Genomic DNA, 24,617 nt, shown 5'->3' with positions numbered 1-24,617 from the left:
TAATTTCGCTTAGCATAATACCCTCCGGTTCCATCCGTGTAGTTGCAAATGACACAGAGTCTTCTTTAAAGAATAATGTGTCGGGGCGCCTGGGTGGCGCAGTCGGTTAAGCGTCCGACTTCAGCCAGGTCACGATCTCACGGTCCGGGAGTTCGAGCCCCGCGTCAGGCTCTGGGCTGATGGCTCGGAGCCTGGAGCCTGTTTCCGATTCTGTGTCTCCCTCTCTCTCTGCCCCTCCCCTGTTCATGCTCTGTCTCTCTCTGTCCCAAAAATAAATAAACATTGAAAAAAAAATTAAAAAAAAAATAATGTGTCAATCAGCAGGCCTCTGGCGCAGTTGAATCCTTGGGGGGCACTGACAGGATGGACTAATTGCTTACAGGACACATCTGCCCTCTTGTGATGAAAATTATTCAAATAGGATTTTCTCCAGGTCTCTGGAATGCACCTACTTAGTCCTTTGGTCTAGTTCCGTGGTTGAAGAATGGAGGATGGGTAGCCAATGAGGAAGCTGACTCTGTAGAGTCAGACTTATGCATCTCCCAACCTTCTCCAAGATGTTCCTAGCTTTGTGACTCTCAGACAGTGAGGCTTATAAATGTGACTCCAGAGTCCTGTAACTTTTAGCACCAGGGATAAGGGGGAAACAGATTAGGCTTCCTGAAGAGTCCCAGGGACACTAATGAGACCCCATCTGCGTCCGTAGGGAAGGAGTTTATTTTGTTTAAGTGGCCCTAGTGGATTAGGACCAGATGTACAAGACTTGGCAGAAAGATGGTCAATTGCAGAATGAACTGAAGGTCACAAACTATCAGAACAGAGAGGAAACAGAAGCAGACAGGCCCGTGTTCTAGTCCGTGCTCTACCGCTGACACGCTGTGTGACCTTGGGCAAGTTGCTTTTGTTTGGCACCAGTTTCCTCAGCGGTAGAGTGACAGAACTGAACTACATGAGCTCAAAATCTCAGGTGTCGCCAGGTGCGTCTTTCAACGTTCACCAAAATCCCTTTCCTGATGGGCTTCCCATCACACACACATATGCACATTATGATTAGTAAGACAAGATCCACACCCATCGTCACGTGTTTTCTCATTCATGAAGTAACTCCTACTTCTCTGGGTTGTTGGGAAGTCATCGTCTCCATTTGATGCAGTGTTAGGGGGTCCCGTCAGACTAGGTTTGTTTGGGCAAAGCAAGGACATGTATGCACAGCTATATATTTTTTTAAGTAAGGAAAACTGATTTTGAAGATACCGATGCCTATGCTGATGAATTATTATGCTACACAGTGCCAGCTTCAAACAGAGGCTGATTTAGGGATTATTCATTCTCCCTGAAATTGTGGTGATTACCGGTGCCAGCCTGTAGCTCTAATCTGTAGGGTGGGGGTCCAGGGTCAAAGGAGACCTTACTGGCTTCACTTTACATTACAGATTATGTTCTGTAACTTCCATCTGCTTCCAGACCATTTAGTTTACCCCTAGACTTCATGGGCTGACATAGGTTAAAAAAGAAAGAAAACTTCATAGCAAAAATCTTTGATAATCCTACTCCAAAGAAACAACCCTAAAGAATGTTCTACGTCCACAGAAACATCACGTGAAATAATCACCACCACAACCAGTCTGGAAGACTGGATCTCTAACATTTGGAACATAATTAAGCAAATTCTCTAACCAACAGAATTCAAACGATAATGATGAAGCCTATGTAACAATGTGGGAACATGTCTGATTGAAAGAAACCACAAACGTCCACTGTGATCATAACCATGTAAGTTTCCAGAAGGAAATCCTGACGCATGGCTACAGCATGGATGGACCTGAGGACATCATGTTAAGCGAAGTGAGCCAGTTACGCAAAAATGCTGTGTGATTCTACTTATATGAGGTACTTAAAATAGTTAGAATCCTAGAGACAGAAAGGGTGGCTGCCAGGGGCTGGGAAGAGGGGAGAGTAGGGAGTTCTCTCATGGGTCTAGAATTTCAGTGTTCTAAGAAGAGAATTCTAGAGATGGATGGTGGTGATTATTGTGCAACATGACAAATATATTTAATGCCACTGAACCGTTCACTTAAAAATAGTTAAGATGGTGGGGCACCTGGGTGGCTCGGCTGAGCGTCCAACTTTGGCTCAGGTCATGATCTCACAGCTTGTGGGTTCGAGCCCCATGTTGGGCTCTGTGCTGATGGCTCAGAGCCTGGAGCCTGCTTCGGATTCTGTGTCTCCCTCTCTCTCTGCCCCTCCCCCCCTTGCTCTGTCTCAAAAATAAACATTAAAAAAATTAAAAATGAAAATAGTCAAGATGGTAAATTTTATGTATATTTTACCACGATAAAAACAATTGGGAAAAAATGTCACAAAGTAGGTAAAACGGGAAGATGGCACGCAAAAACGAACCGTTACTATTGTGTTCTGTATACACATTATCTTTAAAATTTCCTTTAATATAGCAACACTATTGCTTTCATAACAGAAAGCACTGACAGAAAAAAAAAAAATCAGGGAAAAAATATTTGAGATCTTTGGGTAGTTGTTATTTGCCCCAGGAAGTACCCAGGTAGTCATGGGAAAAACTTGTTTAACATCCTCGCACTTTATAATTTGCTATTGTTTTAAAAATTTTTTTACTACAGATCATTGGGGGCCCATAACCTTTCCAGTTTTAGGTTTTAGTTTAGGTTTATGTTTTAGGCCGGTCTTGGGTGCAGTCCATTCAATTTTCAGGCTGAGGGACTTGTGCCGGGATGGCCCCCGGGGCCCCGCAGCTCTTCTGAGAAGCGCATCTGTGTGGTCACAGGAGCCCCGGCCTCCTCACCAGCTTATTCCATTTGCATGAAAACTCCTCCCCATGGACCTGGGATAGTGATCCTGGTTTTGCCTTTCAACTCCAGGGCTAGGGTGGTTTTTTTTTTTTTTTGCTTTTTTTTTTTTTTCTGTAAGTGATCAATTAATCACTAGAAATAGACATGCGGTGCACCTGGAAGTGGACCAAAATATCCGGGAGCCAAATGCTTCCAGTCCGGCAGCAGAAGGGGACGCCTGGCGAAGGCTCGTGGGCCCAGCTTGGTGTGGAGCAGGAGACGGGGGCTCCTGCTCCCGTCTCGACTGTGTGAGGAAGACCTGGATGTGCCTCCCGCTGTTCGGTGAGTGACACTTAAATGGTAGCGCTGTTTGGGGATAACGATGAAAACTAACGGCTATGCTTTTCACTGACAGAGCTAGACTGGTCCAAGAAGCTTGAGGTGGACTATTTTTGGACTTGACTTTGAGAACTTCCAGGCCCATATTTGACCTTGTTGGGAAGTTCCCTAAGCCCAAGCGTTGAGAAGAGGACCACCTGGGCAGTCCATCGTGAGCTGAAAGGAACGTCGATTTCACGGTAACTGGCCTATATTGAGCAGGGACCCTGCGCCGGATGTTGCTGTGCTGCTTACCATGCATCAGCACGTCTGGTCCTCACAACCACTCTGTGAGCAGTACTCTAGGATTCCCATTTTTCAAAAAGCAAATTAAGATTCCTATAGTCTTAGGTGCTGGCCCAAAGCCAGCTAGTGACTTGACCTGGCTTTTTTTTTAGAAGTTCCAAATCAGCACAGACATGCCATAAATGCAGGTCTGAAATATGGGAACGGTCATTTCTTTCCCTAAACCAACCAAAATGTCCTGTGGGAGGAAACAGTCCTAAGTCTGTGGCTTTTTTTTTTTTTTCCAATTTTCAATGGATTTCTTCTTCTTGATTAGGAAAGGTCTCCTCTTCTTGTGCAGAAACTCACCGGTGAGTAATGGAGAACCTTTCCAGCAAATTAGGAGACTTGAGAAATAGAAAATCCTTCATTTACCGTTGGAAGACCAGCGCATTTCCAAATAGACTTTAAGCCAACACTACATAAATTCGAATTTCCTTAGAGGCAGCAGTTTTAATGTTGATAATCTCTAAGAGCAGTACTATTGGGTGGTTTCTGAGTAAACTTTAGACTCTCAAAAGTTTAGTTTTAGTGGCTTAATAAAACCTGAATCTGTATAGTTCTTTTAGCCGGGAAGTCTGAGGTCGAAGCACCCCTGGCCATCAGCTCACCACGCTCGTTCCACATCCGTTGCCCAGAATCTCTGGTAGAGACAGTCACCCCGTGAAGCAGCCACTCTTAGGTGAGTAGTCGGGTCTGGGGTGAGGGCAGAGGTGAGGGGGAGCTACCAAAGCAGTCCCTTAGGGGGACGGCCACCACGTGGCTGAATGGCTGGATAGGATTTTCAGAGTTAACTTCCTAAATTGTACTGGGGCTGCTGTACAAAGCCAGACTGGGCCTCCGAGAACTCAAAGGTACTGTCGGTAGGCACCCCCCTCACTTCCCCTCTCCTGTTGGATCTGTATCTTGCCACAGTGGATGAAAGGTCCACCTGGATCTTCCCCGCAGCAGTGAACAGCCCCAGAAAGGAGTCCGTGTGGAACATGGCCCGCCAGGGCCCACTAGAGCGCAGGGCGAGGGCCCAGGGGCCATATCCTAACCCCAGCCACCCCTGACCAAGTCTGTTCCTCTAAGAAGCCAGCTGTGCGGATTCACAGGTCAGATGGAGGGAAAGGCCTCAGTTACTTCCTCGGCTTTTCTTGGTCCCTCGGTAGGTGGAGAGGCCTGCAAAGGACCATACCGAAGACTGCTCTGGCCTCCCTCCCCAGCCTCTTCACAGCACCGCACCCCAGGGCCCCACCCAACGCAGTGGGTGTCTTTGAAGGGAGCCAGGCATGCAGTGCAGGGATCCCAGCACGCCTACCAGGCTGAATCCCTTTTTAAAAACCCCAGACTCGGGCAATTAGAAGGAGCGTTTTCAATATTTTATTAACAAATAAATTGGTAGAAGAACAATTTCTCTGGTAATCTCACCCCCCCCCACCACCCCCATTTAACGTCCAGCATGTGGCCGCCATGATGGTCGGTGTCTAACCTGCTCTGCTAGCTGGGTTCTCAGCATCCCCCTTGGCCTAGTTCAGTCATCCTCCCAAGGACTTTGGGGCAAGGAGAAAACTCCCCTCCTCAAGAGGGCGAGAGAGAGACAGAAGCTTCTGCTTGGAGGCCAGGGCCACAAAGGCAAGCCAGGCCTTATTCCTTTTGGAGGAGGGGCACAGGTTCTTCTTCTTAGGGCAGAGCACTTGTGCCCGCCCCCATCCGCCTTCCGGAGGAGGTGAGCCCAGCGTGAGAAAGCCCTGAGCGGAAGCTCAATGTTACGAGGACACCACTCTTTCCTCTTAGACCTGCTAAGAGGGCACCCGGCGATCTCTGTCAGCAGAGTGAGACTCTAGGACTAAAACAAAAGCCGAGCAGGAGCCCTTGTCTTGGCAAAACCTTGGGTGGATCAAATCGCAACACTGCACAGACCTAGTATCTACAGTGGTGAAGTGAGCAGACCGTCAACCTGTTGGGGAGTACGGAGGAGGAAGAGACTATTCCAGGTAAAACACTTGGTCGTCGAGCACCTTTTGTCCAAGAAGCTTGGCACTAACTCTATACCATGTCCTCAATTCTTCCACGAAGACAGCGTGACCAACTCATCTCCGGGGTCCTCAGGGCAGGCGTTTGAGCTCAGTCTTCTTCCTCTAATGTCCGATAAAAATAACCCTACACGTGCATTACGTCTCTTCATAGTGTATTTACAGTAAGTAAAACGGCCCGCCAGGCACACTCATGCCCTGCAAAATTGTAACAGCTGCTCAGGGACGCTCGTGCCGGTCACCAAGGCAGCAGGGTCCCCTGAGACTCCGAGAGGGACAAATGCACGGGGCGGCTGGCTCTGCTAGCGGGCCGCCCGGGGCCCACACCCCGTGCACAGCAGTGGCCTCTCAGAAGCAGACGATCCGCTTCTCATCTTGGAAGACTTTGGCCTCCTCTGGCTTTATCAAGTTTCCATTTAGGCTGTCGAGGAGAAACAAAGAACACAAAACATTAGCGGTTTGTAGGAGCCTTCCCGGGACGTGTTCCCGACACCCTCCTGTTCTTCACGTGGCCCAGAAGTTCCGGAACGTGCTCCATTCAGACACTTGCTTGGTAAGATTACTCCCTTCCAGCTGTCGTCGCTCTATGAACTGGGTCTCACTAAGGTCACCAATAGCCTCTAGGAGCCTGAACTTCATGACCTTGTCTCAGGCCTTGTCTGTCCCTTCCTTCACGGGCGTTTGGCTGTTCTCTCCCCTGCCTCCTTGAACCAGCACATTTGCTCGGCTTGATTTCTTGCTCTCTGGTTTTCTCCTGTGTCTGCCACTCCACCTCCGTCTCCTCTCCCATGTTCTCCCGTACGTGGCCTCTAGATACTGGATTTCCTCTTGACTGAGGGCTTGGCCCTTTTCCCCAGCTGACCTCATCCCTACGTGAGTGGACCTGCGGCCCAGACCTCTCCCGTGTGGCTCCACTTACTTGACATCTTCACTTGGACGCCGCCCAGGGACCCTGGCTCAGTGCACGGGACCACTCTTCATCCATCTGTGCAAGGTAGCGACCTGGGGGTCGGCCTTGACCCCCTCATCTTCATAGTCTATCACAAAGTTCTATCTTATTCCCTAAACATCCCCAGAGTGCCTCCCTGGGACCTTTCCACGTCCTCACCACCACCATGGTGGTCTGAGCGCCATCGTCTCTTCTCTGGAGCACTGCAGTGCCCTCCTGCCTGGTCCCTTTACATGTACTCTTCTGGCCTCTTCAAATCCATTTTCCTGGAGGAGCCATAATGGTCTTTGTAATGCAAATCTGATCATACCCCTCTTTGCTTCACACCCCTCCACGACTTGCCATTGCTTGTAGGATATAGACCCGAATACGTGGCACGACCCACAGATCTCTTATGGTCTAGTCTACCCCCTCTCCTCTGCCCCCTGTTGCCCCTCCTCCTGCACCGTCTGAACCCCAGGGCCCATGGACATCTTGCCGTTTTTCAAGGGCACCAGCCCCTTCCTGCCTCCGAGCCTTGGCATTATGCTATACCCTCTACCAGTCAGCCAATCAGACCTTCACATTTACTCGGCTGAATTTTGTCTAACAGACTTGGTGGCAGCGTTGGGATCTGAAGCGAACTTCCTCCGGCCTCCGGGGCCAAGAAGACCCACAGGCAGGGCGCCCTGCCAGCGCGCTTCTGAGTTCAAGGTCAGCCTCGCCCGTTTCCCCATGTTTCCGGGGTGCCACCGGGGAGTCCCTCTCCATTCGTACTCCCCTAACAGGCTTGCCAGTCTAGGGTTAACGGGTCAGCACAGAGCGATGGGGGTGGGATGGGGGGCGGTTCTCACGGAGCGCCAGCCCTTACCCTTGGGTCAGCCCGCCAGTTCACGTTGGAATTCCTCCTCAGCTCCCATCCGCAGTCCCCATTTCCAGTCTGCAGTCTCCGTAGTGGAGACCACTGGGCGGGTCCGTGCTGGGAATGGCCGGTGGTGGGCACAGCCTTCTCTCTGCCAGCCCAGTCCGCGGTTAACAGGTTTTGGTTACCGCTGGCGTGTGAACGTTTGGGTTGTTTGGTGTAAACAAAGGCTCAGCTAACGGGATCCTTAAATATTACAGACATGCCACCTTCCAGCCCACCTGCCCATTTTATGTCTGAACACGATGGTGCCAGGACCTGTGAATACCTACTGAAATGGCAAAACGTTACCAAAAACCACCTAGAAGTACAACAGCCACTATGGGGAACGTTCCCATTAGGCGTGAGGGCATTTAGAAGCGCATCTGAGAGCACGGCTTCCCCAAGTAAAACGCATTGGGATACCTGCGTAAATTGCTGCGTAAAGCAGCAGCTCTGAAAGGTTTCACGATTCCAAAAACAGTTTCATTAAAAGGTTAATTAAAAGATTTAGCAAGAGACTAAACACGACACCACAAATATTAGTAACGTAGGGTCTTTGCATCTGCGTGTTTGTATGTACGTTATAAACACGACATATTGTCCCACCTCTAGATGGTACTGCTGACGTTAATTTGTAAAAGAGCTCTAGGCAGTTGGTTTTGTAGGGGCCAAGGACAGGCTGCTCCAAAATGTGCTGCGCTGGCATCCTGAAAAAATTTGTCGTAATGTTTTTCTTTCTTTTAGAGAGAGAGAGAGAGAGCACAAGCAGGGAAGGAGCAGAGAGAGAGGGAGATACAGAATCCGAAGCAGGCTCTGAGCTGTCAGCACAGAGCCCCACAGGGGGCTCAAACTCGTGAACCGTGAGATCATGACCTGAGCCAAAGTCGGATGCCCAACCGACTGAGCCACCCAGACGGCCCCATGGCATACCGATTATTTTGAATAAAACTTATTTAAGAGACAGCCTGCGCAAGAAGGCCATTCGGACCCTCCTCTGTCCCCTGGAAGCAGGAAGTAAATCTCCCATCTGAAAGATTACTCTCCCTTTACCAGGGAGGTAAAGAGACCTTATTACCAGATAGGAAATTTAGAGGCAAGAAAGCTGTATAAACACCCCTTGTTAATTTTTACTAATATATATCACACCCCAAATTCTGTCGACAATTCCTTACTAATTGGAACTCCTGAAGTTGAGTTTTCTTTGTCCTGCGGATTTTTTTTTATGTTTATTTATTTATTTTTTAGAGAGACAGGAGGAGACACAGAATCAGAAGCAGGCTCCAAGCTGTCAGCACAGAGCCCGACGCGGTGCTTGAACCCATGAACCGTGAGATCATGACCTGAGCCCAAGTCGGTCACTTAACCTACTGAGCCACCCAGGTGCCCTGACCTGTCAATTCTTCATGGATTCATTTATTGTCTCTTTGTCTACAAAGTAGAAAAACTGCCTGCCTTGGCCATTTTGGCCCACTGTGCACTCATAATAAAACTCTGTGGTTTTTTTCCCCTGGTTAATCTGTTTTATGCAAATTTAACTCTTAGCCCAGCTGGAAGACCTTGAAGGGTAGAGGACGAATTTCTCCTTCCCTTTGGTTGGCATTATCGGCAGGATACTAACTCACGGGACAGGTGCTTGCCTGGTATTGCTGCAGCTGAGATCCTGGGACATCTGACGTGCAGCCAGCAGAAGGTGAGATTTCTGACCACGTCGGCCTCCAGCCACCTGTGTCTGCGGGGTCTGGTGGAAGGAGTGTGGTAAGAATCCTTCTGTCTCCAGATTTAGTTAGCAGGAGAAAATACTGTAGAACCAGTTCCTTGGGTGTAGCCACTTCTGGTAAAAACGTGGTAGAATACTCCTTGGCTACTGATCATTTCCTCCCAGAGACGGTCACTGTTTTGTCTGTGTCTTCTGTGTTGAGTGTCACGGAGAGGAATTATCGTAGGACAGAACACAGGTATGGGCCCTGTAAACGCGCCGCTGGGGCCCGCCTCACAGACTAGCGAGGTCCCAGTCGCATCGGACCCGTGGCCATTTACACAAACCTTGCTGTGGTTAACGCGCACATGGGGTACAGGCTGTTGCTAGGAAACATCTTGGAAGCCAAAGCCACGAGTGGTCACAAGTCAGGCACCTAAAAGCTGTTAGAGTGCTTGTCATCTGACTCAAAGAACCCCCAGTAGGAGAACTTGGTCATGGAACGGGGTAGATTAAGCAAACATCTGGGGAGCAAGGTACACTGTGAAACACCAAAGGCACATCTCTCCTACGGATTAGTTTGGCCCCAGAGACCCAAGGCGTAGGCGGGGCTGTTAATATGAATATAAGAGAATTTTGCTTTCATCTGGTTCTGTGTCCTAAGAGCTTGGCTTTGTGACCTTTCTCTGGTTTCTGTCACGTGGCGGGCGCACCTACCAGGGTGCACCGTGGTGGCCAGTCCAACAGACCGGGGACCCAGAAACACAGTTATAAGCAGCGTGCTCTGTCGGGGCCGTGCCGCCTCCCAAGAAAGTGTCAGGAGAGGTCCAAGCCCATAAGGGCCTCTGTTGCCTCAACCGCTTGCTTGTCAAGTGCTGGGAAATGCCACTCCATTAGCGTCTGCCTGTCCCAGATGAGCCTGGAGGTGTCTCACATTCTGGGGAGACGGGAGACACAGCACACGTGACCTCACTCTTCCGGCCGGCACAGTGAAGCTGTCTGCTTTCTCAGCCTGGTCCTGGAAGTAAACTTTTGGGTCACGGGGGCTGCCTCGTCTCTGCCCCTCTGGGACACACCTCTTTGGAGTTTTCCGTTAAGCCGCTTATGGTTTTGAGTCGCTACTGAAATTAGTAACATCCTATTTGTCAATGGCCAGGTACCAGAGCGTTTAAATTGGCTACTGGAAAAAAAAAAAAATTCTTTATAAAAAGCTCTCAGTTATCTTAGAACGGCTAGCCTTAGGGATTCCCTTGACAACATAAAAGAACAAAAATTAGACTTAAGACAGATAAGTGTCCACCTCCGATGAAAACTCCCCTCTTAACATCCAGCCTGACCTCTAGGCTCAAAGTATAAAGGCTACTCTTTATATTTACTCTTTCAGTAAATGCTGAAAGCCAGAAAGTGACTTTAACAGAAGCACCAAGCACCTAGGACGACACAGGAGGGCTTGGTTTACCGTAATCGACCTCTGGCGGCCTTAGACTTCTTTGGACAATTGCCTTTGCAGATGTCTCCTGCCCCAATGCATGCCCCCCAAATGGCAGGAAATCTTCTATAGAGCCCTTTTTCCTCCACTTTCAGAAGATCCTACCACATTTAGAGAAACATTAAAAAGATTTGACTATTCACCCACCTCCCCTTCACAGAGGAAAGAGATGACCAATAATAACATTTCTGCTTGGCCTTCTGACAAATGATCAGAGGAAGGATGGTGTTCAGAGGCTAATAGAAGCCAAGGTTGACGTGTGTCACCGTGAAGAAGGCTTTTTGTTAAAATGCTTTGTACCATTCTGTTCATTCCCATTAATCCCCCTGATATATAGAAGCAAATTTAGGGGCACCGGGGTGGCTCAGTCAGTTAAGCCTCTGACTCTTGGTTTCAGCTCAGGTCATGATCTCACAGTCTGTGAGTTCAAGCCCCACATCGGACTCTGTGCTTACAGCACAGAGCCTGCTTGGGATTCTCTCTCTCCCTACCCCTTCCTGGGTCACTGTCTCCCTCCCTCTCCCTCAAAAAATATATAAAAATAATTTTTAAAAAAAGAAGCAAATTTAGTTAAAAAGGTGGGCCTGTCTCTTGACATGAATTCAGGCTGGAATCTGGTTCTTTGTCTTACAAATCTCTACAAAACCAGACGTGCAACTCCGCAAACAACTCAAAACCCACCTATCTTTACCAATCTCCAAACCTCTCTGGCTCCTCTCAAAATTTTTGTGGACATCATCAACGGTCAGGATATTGGGACAAAATTGCCATGTACTTAAGGAAAAAAGAGTACATTTTTTCCCCCAGATGAATCAAGCATTTTATTTAATTATAACCAAGTACTCCTATATTCTCTCTTTAAATACTGCGTGTAGGCAGAAATAATATTCAGGCCCATATTGAAAATACTGCCCTACCAGTTTCCAGAACATTATGCACCATTCAGGACCCAAGCTGTTGAGACTTAAAGTCACATTGGGCAGTGTACCACAGGATGCTAAATAAACAAGACTTCACCCATATCACTTTGAATTTCTTGATATGTTGCCCTGTGTTCTATCACCCAACAGAACAATTAATTCAGCTTCCTAGAAACATTTGAATAATAGGGGCGCCTAGGTGGCTTAATAGGTTAAGTGACTGACTCTGGATTTCGGCTCAGGTCATCATCTCACTGTTCATGGGATTGAGTCGGAGTCGGGATCCTTGCTGACAGGGTGGAGAGACTGCTTGGGACTCTCTGTCCCTCCCTCCTTCTCTCTCTGCCCCTCCCCTGCTCACTTGCTCTCTTTCTTTCTCAAAATAAATAAGTAAACATTTTTTTAAAAATTAAAAAAGAAACATTTGAATAATAGATATATGCCCAATAACCCCTCCATGTTTTCAAAAGTGAAGAATGTTACTAGCACAAAAAAAAAGGTAGAAAAAAAGAAGCCTTTGCATTCTTTCTCTGTCCCTTAATAGGTCTTTGAAATGTAAACACAGAGGTCTTCTTAAAATACAAACTGCTGGGGCACCTGGGTGGCTCAGTCTGTCAAGCGTCCGACTTCGGCTCAGGTCATGATCTCACAGTTTGTGGGTCTGAGCCCCGCATCGGGCTCTGTGCTGACAGCTCAGAGCCTGGACCCTGCTTTGGATTCTGTGTCTCCCTCTCTCTCCACTCCTCCCCAACTCATGCTCTGTCTCTCTCTCTCAAAAATAAACAAACATAAAAAATAAAGTAACATACAAATTGCTAACAGGGATCTTGTGCCCAGACTCCAGCACCTCTGGTAACAGGCAGATAATGCTCCAAATCACCTCGGACAAAACTTAGATACGTTCTCTATAAATTTTCTACCCCCATCTTCTCTAGCACCTAAGAGCCCTTCTTTGAAATGCAAACTTTAGAGGGAAGTTGTTCATCAAAAAGAGAGAGAGGGACGTACTTGGAAATTGGGCCCATCATCTGTCTACAAACATTAGTAAATCTGAAAGCCATAAGAATTTGTTTGCATCTGTTCTGTGTATTTGTATGTGTGTCCGTGTATGTTGTAAATTATGGTTTGAAGGGAAGCGCCAGTAAGGATGGGGCATTCTAAAACTCAGAAAGCTAGACAGAAAAAACATTTGGGTTAAAGTGAGCTGGGAAAATATTTGGTGTTAAAGCTAATTTAAGGTTATTGGTTTAATTAAAATAGACCTGTCTTTAGAGTTACCAGCATTTAAAAAAGTTTTTTTTTCTAATGTTTATCTTTTTTTTCTAATGTTTGTTTATTTTTGAGAGAGAGAGACAGAGCTGAAGCAGGGAAGGGGCAGAGAGAGAGGGAGACACAGAATCTGAAGCAGGCTCCAGGCTCTGAGCTGTCAGCACAGAGCCTAACATGGGGCCTGAACCCACAAACTGCGAGATCATGACCTGAGCTAAAGTTGGCCACTTAACCAACTGAGCCACCCAGGTGCCCCTGGAGCATTAAATATGAAACTTTTATTCTGCTTTTGTTTACTGAAAGATTAGTTTCATGATATCTCTGTTGCAAAATCTGTCAGAAAAAAAAAAACTAAACAGAATAATGGTTGAGTTTGCCTATGAAGTTTTATGGGTACTCCACATATAATTGTTAAGAACAAGTAAATTAAATAGATGTAAATAAGATTAAATAGATGTAAATAAGATAAGATGTAAATAAGATAAATAGCTTCCAAATTCTTTTTTGGTGGTAACCCAAAACGTTAAAGTTTTGCTAAGTTACATGGTAAGGTAAATTCACTGAAAATCTAGATCACTTCCAAATAAGAAAACACTAAGTATTAACATAGGTTTATCCACTTTTCTCTTTAGTTTCTCTGTGTGCAACAGATTTGCACGTGTTAGCAAAACCTGTTTTGTGCTCTTGTACCATGAAAAAACACATTTCTAACTATGAAATGTATTCGTAAATTCACCAATCTAGGGGCGCCTGGCTGGCTCAATCAATAGACCATGCGACTCTTGATCTCAGGGTTGTAAGTTCAAGCCCCAGGTTGGGCATGGAGGTTAAAAAATTAAAATATAGGGGCACCTGGGTGGATCAGTCAGTTAAGCGTCTGACTTCGGCTCCGGTCATGATCTCGTGATTTGTGGGTTCGAGCCCTGTGTCAGGCTCTGTGCTCACAGCTCGGCACCTGCTTCGAATTCTGGGTCTCTCTCTCAAAAATAAACAAACATTAAAAAAAAAAAAAAAGGCATCTGGGATCCCAATTAAAAGGGTCCTGTTGGTCACAGTCTAGAGCCTGGTGGTGATTAGGTATTTTGGAAACATCACCAGAGAAAAACAGCTCTTGAGCCCCATTGGAAAGGACCTTACAAAGCACTCCTGACCATGGACAGTGCTGCACAATCAGAAGGCACTGAGCCTGGGGTACATGTCACATGGCTCAAGAGGGCTCCTCCTGAGCCCTGGTCCCATGCAGACGCTGGAGACCCACAAATCAAACTGACAAGGAAAAGAAACAGCCGCCCCCAAGGTAGACGGCTTCTGCTCAAGACACCTGATCAAGGCTTCATACATGAACTGAACATGACACGCTTTCTCCTCTTTCCTTCACCCTGGCATCAGCTAGGAAAGGTAATGCCCTTATCTTTATTTCCCAGGCCACCCTCTGGACTTTGGAGCAACCTTTTATTTCAGGCCGGGAGAAAATCTAACTTTTATCATTGGTCAACTCCTGTGAATTTACACCATGAGTTGGAAAGGACCTCCCAGGAGGCTTTCATGATTCAGGACTCTGTTTGGCAGACCCCTACTTCTCTGTTTAGGGATAAATACAAACGGAGCTATGAACAGGAACTTCTCCTTAATTCTTGAAATTCTTGCAACAACTGCCCAACAATGATCCCTAGACTCTCTGGCCAGTGTTGTTCTTGAGAATAGAATAGAATAGCCCTTGATTATCGTTTAGCTGAGCAAGGAGGTGCCACCTGGATTACACTCCTGGGAAAGTTGAAACTCGATTACATCATATCCCAAAACAAGGCACTTGCCTTAAGAAGATGACTCCTTCCACAGGGTCTTTCTTTGATTTGTCTGATTTTGATGGCATTGGGTCTTGGAGACCAGGGCTTCAAAGTACCCTGCAAACATTGGGGAGGACCCTGCTTATCATAATCATAAGAATCTCCCTGGTGCGTTATATTTTCTTAAATGCTTTAAATGCATGTTTGAGGCCACCAACCGCTAAGCAAATGGTCTCCCTCAGACTGGACCATCCAAAAAGGTACAAAGAGGACAAAGTGACTTAACAGAATGTAAACCTGAGCTCGTAACCTGTGACTGTCACAGAGACAAAGTGAAAACATCAGGACCTGAGAATGCCACGCACAGGATCAACAAAGGCTTCGAGAACTACAGAGCAGTAGCTGAGAGGGGCGCTAATGCCCTAAAGTTTGATCACAGCTCTCAGCAAAGTGGAGAGGCCAGTCCAAAAGGGGACCACTGTTTTGTTTTTTGTTTTTTTAATTTTTTTTTAATGTTTATTTATTTTTGAGACAGAGCATGAACGGGGGAGGGTCAGAGAGAGAGGGAGACACAGAATCTGAAGCAGGCTCCAGGCTCTGAGCTGTCAGCACAGAGCCTGATGCGGGGCTCAAATTCACGGACGCTGAGATCATGACCTGAGCCGCAGTCGGACGCTTAACCAACTGAGCCACCCCGGCGCCCCGGGGACCACTGTCACACACGCACACAGGCCCAAAATAGCATCGCTTAGGTTAAGGCCCCAAATCGGTAAACCAGTTAATACCTAACCTAACTCCAACCTAATTTTAACACCCAGGAATGAATGTAGCCTTTAATCAGTCAGCATAGAATTTCCTGGTCAACACTAGGAAATTTACTGTCAGACCTTCCTGCTCCCCCTAGGAGGGCAACCTTGCTTACAACGATGTACTCCCTGCTAATAAATTCTTCCTTGTTGATGTCCTCTGCCTTTAAGAACCTTTCTCTTGTTTGGCTCAGCAGAGCTCCCCTCTACTTTCTGGAAGGGATGCCGCCCAACTCAGGAACTGCTTGCTAAAGCCCATCAGACCTTCACCTTTACTCACTTGACTTTTTTTTTTTTTTTTAAACACCATGACCCAGGCTCCACCCTCAAAGAGCTCACAGTCTGGAGCAGACAGCCTCCCAGGAAGCTACTCCAGCAGTATGATAGATGCCGCGCAATGTCAGGGCATTGTTCACCCTGCCTCCTGTCTCTGAAGCAGAACTCACTTGGGGCATCAGACCGCAAGTTCTCATGGGACAGGGATGAGGTAGAAATCAATATCAGCATGAACAACGAGTCCCTGTGCCCCTGGTGACTGCGGACAGAGCTGCTCCCTCATCCCCACAGCCCTGGACAGGGCCGATGCGACAGGACGTCACTAAGCCTGGTTCCATGACATCACTCACACACACACACACGCGCGCGCACACACATGCCTCTAGGCCCTGGGTAGCACACCTTCAAGCTAAAGACACCTGGCGCTGCACACATAGTTCCTTGTATAGGAACAGTGGTCCTTCCAAGGCAACAAATGCACATTTTTCAAGCCGGACAGAGTTAAAGCAGCTACGTGTTCTTACAACTGTCCTAATCAACCTCCGAGAAAAGTAGAGGCCAACTGTTGTCTGCAAACTTCTGCAGCCTGGCCTGCCCCCTCCTCCCCCTCTGCCTGCTGTTCTCGAACCACAGAGTCAGCAAGAATTGACGTGCTTCTAGGGAAGGGACCACGGGCAGGAGGGGGGCTGGCGATTAATGCAAACCAGAGTTCCAACAGCTCCCACATGCCTTGCGGACTCAGGAGCGGGCACAGGGTCACACGCACCCAAGCCCCAGCGTCCTCCGTCAGCCTTGCTGGAGCTGGGCTCTCCCCTCTAGGACAGCGTCTTCCAAATGTTTTTTCAAGCACGACCCAAACGAGAATTACATTTTACGTCTTGAACCAGCATCCACGCAGGCACACGTACCCACATCTGACCCAAGATTCTAAAATAATACTTCGTGCTGTGCACGGTGACTTTTGGTGTTCTGCTCGACCTCGTTTTCCAAATAATGTGCTGGTTGCAACCCGCCCAACTGATTTTATGATGCACTAACAAGTTCCAAAGCAAAGTTTAAAAACTGTGCTGGGAGCCCAGGTCAAGGAGCTGTACCTCGATGTACTTTTTTTTGGCTGGGAAATTCTCCCCCGGCAGGACGAAATGAGGTAGTTGATGAGTAACTACCCCCTGAGCTGAGGGTTTGAGTTCACGGGGAGGCTGCTCCTTGGACCTCAGGGAAGCCACGGGGAGAGCATGAACCCCTCCTGTGGCCCGTGTCCTCAAGGGAAATGTGGCTGTGCCCCCCACCCCGCTAGGTGCCCCCACATGGTCACGCTGCAGGGCTGTGTCAGGCTGAGGCTCACGGCACACTCCAGAGCGCCGGGGAGCCTGCTCAGGGCCCCCTGTCCGCAGCCCCGGTGAGCCAGTGCTCTCAAGCCATCAGGACCCTTTCTGTCCGCCTAACCGCCACATCCCCAGCACCCAGGCCGCTGCCGCACCTGTCACTGATGGGAACTCCCCCTACCCTGCCCACACAGTCCACAGGCCGGGACCCACTTAGGAGGGACGATGTATGGGTCTTATGAGGCAGTAACGAAGTGGAGTGGGGCTCAGTGTTGTAGCCCCACTCCAGAAAAGGAGAAGAAGGGGCCCCAAACGCCAGCTACCCCATCCACATCTCAGCCTCCTGAGTCCCCGAGTGATTCACTCTCAGCAGGATCCCTTTCCTGGGCCATCTGCCCCGTGCATAGCGGGGAGGGAGAGGAGGCAGGGCACCTACGAGGGGAGCCCCAGGCCACAGAGTCAGGCAGCCTGGACCAGATTCCAGCTTCTCCTCTTAGGTGGCACCTTGGGCAAGTATTCCCTCACTGCTCTGGGCTCAGTTTCTGCCTCTGTGAAGTGGAAATACTACCAGCCTGCTTTCCGGGACTACTGGAAACATGAGGAATAAGTGGCACATGCTCTAAATTGTGCCTGGCGCCCAGTCAGGGTGCTGAGTAGACAGTCACTGTTCTCATTACTACGACTGGCGCATGTGTCTTACCAAATCTCCATTATGCCAGTGTTCCTCTGTAATGCGTCTGCCAGCTGGGCAATCCCCTTGGCCGTGATCTGGTTCTGGATAAGCCTGAAAGAAGAACATATCTTGTATCAGATACATGATACTGGATTCAATCTGCCCCCTCCGTTAAGGAGTGGTAAGGGCATGGTGGGCGTGAGACGGGGTCCGGGGAAGCGCTGTGTCCACGTGATGTTTAATCTGGCTGAGGCTGTCCAGATCAGATCTACAGGGCCTGTTTTAAGACGTTTAATTTTTTGGTACATTTCTAGAGTGAGCCTAATAGATCGGTGCACTCACACGTAGATAATTTAATACACGAACCCAGATATGTATGTGTCAGCATTTTTCCCATTTTTTCCTGCAGGGAGGGAAGAGGACGATTCTCCTGCTTCCACTCGTGGGTCCCAGTGGGAAAGCATCGATAATGGGGCCTCTGAGGGTGCACCCCATTATGTCTAGTTGCAGTGATCCAAATGAAACCAAGGTGTCCAATAGAGCTGGGGAGCCCGGGCGATCTCTGAAGTGCTCCCCTGAGCAGCTATGCTTCCGACCCAAGAAATACACCCAAGAAATTCACCCAAGGCACTGAGGTGTCTCTGCTTCATCACAGGCCCACTCCTCACTCCTGGCTATTGGTAGAATAAAAGCCTACTGCTCAACTTGACCCTAAGAAATCCTGGCCACTGACCCAAGAACGCAGCCCCACCAGGAAGACAGGGTTTCCCCGTCATGATTGATGAGATTATAGAAATTAGGCGAGAAGGGGCCAACCCCATGAAGAGGCAGTCAGTGCAGTGGTTCAAAGCTCCCCTCCTACACACACACCCTCCACCCCCTACTTCTCAGCCACAGATCCTTGAAGAAATAAGCTTACACTATCTATGCCTCGGTTGCCTTATCTGTAAAATGGGAGTAACCAAGGTTTCAGTGGGAGGATGTATATGTAGGAAGTAGTCCTCACGGTCTCTGCCACAGCACCCGATGGCAGGGAGCACCTGTCACCATTACTGCCCGAGCACACGGGACTGTGGCTGTGCTGTGGAGGGGCCCCAATCTCCCAGCCACATGCCCCAAAGGGGGGCGCCTGGGCTCAGTGGCAGAGGTGATGACTCCCTGGTAAGAACGACCACAATGTAACTCGGACATTTTTGCAAGAGGAGCAAAGATAGAACCTAGAAGTGAGCAGAGAATCGTGCATTCAGCCAAACTCTGCTACTTCCTAATCCCCTCCTTCACGATTGCCGCCACCACCACCACCACCTACACTTTGCTGGGTGAGCTGCTTCCAGCCAAGACCTGGCAAGAGGCCGGGCAGGAAGGGACCCAATGAGTATGGCAGTGCTCAGGCGCACCTGTCCCCTGGGGCCACCTTTGAAGACAAGGGCCAGTGTGATCTGTGCACCACCCATCAGCCAAGACTCGCTCTCTAGCCCTGTTCTAGCTCTGTTCTCCCTCCAGGCCGGGCCCCAAGGGAAAGAGATAAAAGAAAGTCTACAGGCCAGGAAAACAACAGCAAAACAGACACAAAAGTAGCACAGTCTGGCTGTTTTGCAGAAATTAACAAGGTTATCTAAAACTCATACAGAGGCGTGCCTGGGTGGCTCAGTCGGTTAAGCGTCCAACTTCAGCTCAGGTCATAATCTCTCGGTCCGTGAGTTCAAGCCCCACGTCGGGGTCTGGGCTGATGGCTCAGAGCCTGGAGCCTGTTTCCGATGCTGTGTCTCCCTCTCTCTCTGCCCCTCCCCCATTCATGCTCTGTCTCTCCCTGTCTCAAAAATAAATAAAACTTAAAAAAAAATTTTTAATAAAAAAATAAAATAAAAATAAAAATAAAACTCATACACAAGCACAAGGGACCCAGAATAGCCCAAACAACCTTGAGAAAGGAGGACAGAGTTGGGAGACTCACCCTTCCTGATTTCAAAACTTACTGCACAGTTAGAATAATCAGGACAGTGTGATCCTGGCATAAAGACAAACAAACGGATCAATGAACTAGAATAGAATGTCCAGAAATACACCCATACATTTATGGTCAATTGAGTTTTGGCAAAAGCGTCAGGGCCATTTAACAGGGAAAGACAGTCTCTTCAACAAGCGGTGCTGGAACAGTGGGACATGCCAAGGAAGGAGTTTGGACCCTTTGCCTCATATCACACACAACAATTAGCTCCAGAAATTAGCGTTTAGGATCAAAGACCTCAATGCAAGAGCAAAACTATAACACTTAAAGGAAATCTTAGGTGTCAATCTTTGTGACCTTGGATTACGCAACAGTTTCTCAGTAAAGTATCTAAAGCACAAACAACCAAAGAAAAAATAAATTGGACTTCCATCAAAATGAACAGTGTTTGTGCTTTAAAGGTCACTAACAAGAAAGTGGAAAACCCCACAGAGGAAATACATGCAAATCATGTATCTAGTAAATGTCTAGTATGCAGGATGTATAAAGAGCTCCAATAATTCAGAAATAAAAAGGCAGATAACCCAGGGTGGTCGGATGGTTAAGCGTCTGACTCTTGATTTTGGCTCAGGTCATGATCTCAAGGTTTGTGGGTTCGAGCCCTGTTTCGGGCTCTGCGCTGACAGTGCCTGCTTAGGAGTCTCTGCCCTTCCTCTGCTCGCACGCGTGCACCTGCTCGCTTCCCGCCCTCCCTCTCTAAACCTTAAAAAAAAAAAAAAAGGCAAACAAAATTTAAAATGGGCAAAGGATGTGGAGACATTTCTCCAAGAGAGACACACAAAAAGATGCCCAATGTTAGTGGGCATGAAAATCAAAATTAGTTAGTGGAAATGAAAATCAAAACCACAATAAGACACCACTCCACACCCACTAGGATGGCAAGATTCGAAAAGATAGACACTAACGAGTGCTGGTAAGGATGTGGAGAAATGGGAGCCTTCCTACGTGACTGGCGGGAACCTAAAGTAGAGCAGCCACTCTGGAAAACACTTCGGCAGTTCCTCAAAAAGTTCAGAACAGAGTGGCCATTTGCCCCGGCAATTCTACTCCTAAGCATGTACCCAAGAGAAATGAAGACGTATGTCTACACGCGTACATGCACACGAATGTCAAAGGCATCATTATTCACAACAATCGAAAAGGCAACGTTATTCACAACAACCAAAAAGTAGAAACAACCCAAGTGTCTACCAGCTGATGAACAGACAAAATGTGGAATATCCAGATCACGGAGTATCAGCCCTACGGCGCAATGAAGTTCTGACACGTTCTAGGATGTAGATGGGCCTTGAAAACCCACGTAAGTGAAAGAACACAGACAACGAGTCACACATTGTAGGATCCCATTTCTAGGAAATGCCCAGAACAGGCGAATCCACAGAGACAAAAAGTAGATTAAGGACCGGGGGAGAAGGATGGGGAGGCTTAATGCACACTGGTATATTCCAGTGGGGGCGGTGGGGAGGTAAAACTGTCCTACAACTAGATCGTGGTGATGGTTGCACAACTTTGTGAATACGCTAAAAACCACTGACCTATACATTTTATGTATAGGTCAGTCTTTTTAAGATTTTATTTTTTTAAGTAATCTCTACACCCAGCATGGGACCGGAACTTCCAAACCTGGAGATTGAGAGTCATACACTCCACTGACCAAGCCAGCCAGGGGCCCCTGACCTGTACATTTTTAAAGGGTGAATTTTATGCACGTCCATTTTATCTTACAAAATATGGGGCATGTGGATGGCTCAGTTGGTTAAGCATCTGACTTTGGCTGAGGTCATGATCTTATGGTTCCTGAGTTTGAGCCCCGCGTTGGGCTCTCTATTAGCACAGAGTCCACTTCAGATCTTCTGTCCCTGTTGCTTTCTGCCCCTCCCCCACTCTCACTCACACGTTCTCTCTCAAAAATAAGTAGACTTTAAAATATACTAAAGAGAGAGAAATATATTACTGAGACAGCACATGCGTGCACACACACAAGCATGAGCTAGGGAGGGGCAGAGAGAGAGGGAGAGAACCTAAGCAGGCTCCATGTGACAGCACAGAGCCCAACATGGGGCTTGATCTCACAAAAATTGGGAGATCATGACCGGAGCTGAAATCAAGAGTCGGGTGCTCAACCGACTGAGCCACCCAGGCACCCCTCAAAAAATGTTTTTGCATTTAAGGTTTCATTTTTTAATTTTTAAAAAATATTTATTTTTGAGAGAGAGAGAGAGAGAGGATAAGCAGGGGAGGGGCAGAGAGAGACACACAGAATCCGAAGGCAGGCTCCAAGCTCCGAGCTGTCAGTACAGAGCCCGACGTGGGGCTCAAAGCCACGAACTGTGAGATCATGACCTGAGCCAGAGTCAGTCGCTTACCTGACTGAGCCACCCAGGCGCCCCTTAAGATTTTCTTTTTAAATAATCTCTATACCTAACACAGGGCTCACACTTACAAAGCCAAGATCAAGAGTCGCATGCTCTATCAACAGTGCCAGCCAGGCACCCCATCTCAAAAAATATTTTTCAAAAGTAGAACAGGAGAATTACAGGCCAAAATCCCTCATGAAACTAGATGCAAAAATTCTCAATAAGATACTAGCAAATCAAATTCAACAGCACATTAAAAGAATTATTCACCATGATCAAGTGGGATTCATTCCTGGGCTGCAGGGCTGGTTCAGTACTCGCAAGTCAATCAATGTGATACACCACGTTAATAAAAGAGAGGATAAGAACCCTATGATCCTGTCAATAGATGGAGAAAAGCATTTGACAAAATACAGCACCCTTTCTTGATAAAAACCCTCAAGCAAGTTGAGATAGAAGGAACATACATTAACATCATAAAAGCCATATATGAAAGGCCCACAGCTAATATCATTCTCAATGGGGAAAAAGAGCTTTCCCCCTGAGATCAGGAACATGACAGGGGTGTCCACTCTCACTACTGTTGTTCAACATAGTGTTGGAAGTCCCAGTCTCAGCAATCAGCCAAAATGAAATAAAAGGCATCCAAATTGGCAAAGAAGTCAAACGTTCACTCTTTGCAGACGACATGATACTTTACCTGGAAAATCCAAAAGACTCCACCAAAAAACTGCTAGAGCTGATACAGGAATTCAGCAAAGTCACAGGATATAAAATCAATGTACAGAAATCGGCTGCATTTCTATACACCAATAATGAAGCAACAGAAAGAGGAAGCAAGGAATGGATCCCATTTACAACTGCACCAAAAACCATAAATACCTAGGAATAAACCTAACCAAAGAGGTAAAAGATCTGCATACTGAAAACTATCGAAAGCTTATGAAAGTAAGTGAAGAAGACACAAAGAAATGCAAAAACATTCCATGCTCATGGACTGGAAGAACAAATATTGTTAAAATGTCAATACCACCCAAACTGGTCTACACATTCAATGCAATCTCTATCAAAATAGCACCAGCATTCTTCACAGAACTAGAACAAACAATCCTATCATTTGTGTGGAACCACACAAGACCTCGAATAGCCGAAGTAATGTTGAAGAAAGAAAACCAAAGCTGAGGCATCACAAACACAGACTTTAACTTTTACTACAAAGGTGTAAGCATCAAGACAGTATGGTATTGGCATAAAAACAGACCACAGATCAATGGAATAGAATAGAGAACCCAGAAATGGACTGACAAATATATGGCCAACTAATCTTCGACAATCAGGGAAGAACATCCAATGGAAAAAAGATAGTCTCCTTAGCAAACGGTGCTGGGAGAACTGGACAGCAACATGCAGAAGAATGAAGCTAGACCACTTTCTTACACCATTCACAAAAATAAACTCAAAATGGATAAAGGACCTGAATGTGAGACAGGAAACCATCAGAATCCTACAGGAGAAAACAGGCAGCAACCTCTTTGATCTTGGCTGCAGGAACTTCTTACTTAACATGTCTCTGGAGGCAAGGGAATTGAAAGCAAAAATGAACTATTAGGACCTCATTAAGATAAAAACCTTCTCCACAGCAAAGGAAATAATCAGCAAAACTAAAAGGCAACCAACAGAAGATATTTGCAAATGACATATCAGATAAAGGGCTAGTATCCAAACTCTATAAAGAACTTATCAAACTCAACACATGAAAAACAAATAATCCACTGAAGAAATGGGCAAAAGACATGAACAGACACTTTTTCAAAGACATCCGGAGGGCTAACAGACACATGAAAAGATGCTCAACATCATTCATCATCAGGGAAATACAAGTCACAACCACAATGAGATATTATCTCACACCAGTCAGAGTGGCTAAAATGAACAACTCAGAAAACAACAGAGGTTGGAGAAAATGGAACACTTTTGCACTGCTGGTGGGAATGCAAACTGCTACAGCCACTCTGGAAAACAGTGTGAAGATTCCTCAAAAAATGAAAAATAGAACTACTCTACAACACAGCAATTGCATTACTAGGAATTTACCCAAAGGCTACACAAATGCTGATTCAAAGGGGCACACGCACCCCAATGTTTATAGCAATGCTATCAACAATAGCCAAATTATGGAAAGAACCCAAATGTCCATTGACTGATGAATGCATAAAGAAGATGTACAAACATAAAATGGAATACTACTCGGCAATGAAAAAGAATGAATCTTGACATTTCTAACAATGTGAATGGAACTGGAGGGTATTATGCTAAGCAAAATCAGTCAGTCAGAGAAAGACATATACGATTTCAGTCATATGTGGAATTTAAGAAACACACCAGATGAACATAGGGGAAGGGAAGGGAAAAATAAGATAAAAACAGAGGAAGGCAAACCATAAGAGACCCTTAAATACAGAGAACAAACTGAGGATTGCTGGAAGGGGTGGGGTTGGGAGGTGGATTAAATGGGTGACAGGCATTGAGGAGGGCACTTGTTGGGATGAGCACTGGGTGTCATATACAAGAGATGAATCACTGGGTTCTACTCCTGAAGCCAAGACTATCCTGTATGTTAACTAACTTGAAGATGGAAGGAAGGAAGGAAGGAAGGAAGGAAGGAAGGAAGGAAGGAAGGAAGGAAGGAAGGAA

At 47.1% G+C, this 24,617-nt stretch overlaps 1 protein-coding gene and 1 long non-coding RNA gene across 9 annotated transcripts in view; one reads left to right on the top strand and one right to left on the bottom strand.

The window, feature by feature from the left end:
• Positions 1–4,809: 4,809 nt before the first annotated feature.
• NOD1 (nucleotide binding oligomerization domain containing 1) overlaps positions 4,810–24,617 on the bottom strand; it is a 96,260-nt gene continuing 76,452 nt past the window's right edge. For all 7 annotated transcript variants that reach the window (XM_040472339.1, XM_040472337.1, XM_040472338.1 and 4 more), the window contains 2 exons: positions 17,586–17,669; positions 4,810–5,906 (listed from right to left, as the gene is read on the bottom strand). In XM_040472339.1, the coding sequence (XP_040328273.1) occupies positions 5,834–5,906; positions 17,586–17,669 (157 nt within the window). In that variant the 3' untranslated portion in view covers positions 4,810–5,833. The remainder of the gene's footprint in view (positions 5,907–17,585; positions 17,670–24,617) is intronic.
• On the top strand, positions 5,913–8,606 carry LOC121028530 (uncharacterized). Of its 2 annotated transcripts, none has more exons than XR_005789279.1 (3): positions 5,913–6,038; positions 7,027–7,127; positions 8,563–8,606. It is a non-coding gene; the product is annotated as an uncharacterized LOC121028530 (long non-coding RNA). The 2 variants fall into 2 exon arrangements; XR_005789280.1 differs by lacking the exon at positions 8,563–8,606 and adding an exon at positions 7,536–7,656.

The sequence above is a fragment of the Herpailurus yagouaroundi genome, unplaced genomic scaffold, assembly GCF_014898765.1.
Source record: "Herpailurus yagouaroundi ecotype Mexico unplaced genomic scaffold, PumYag 100, whole genome shotgun sequence".
NCBI lineage: Eukaryota > Metazoa > Chordata > Mammalia > Carnivora > Felidae > Herpailurus > Herpailurus yagouaroundi.
Note: the sequence above shows the minus strand (reverse complement) of the source record. Positions and strands in the feature narration are given on the sequence as shown.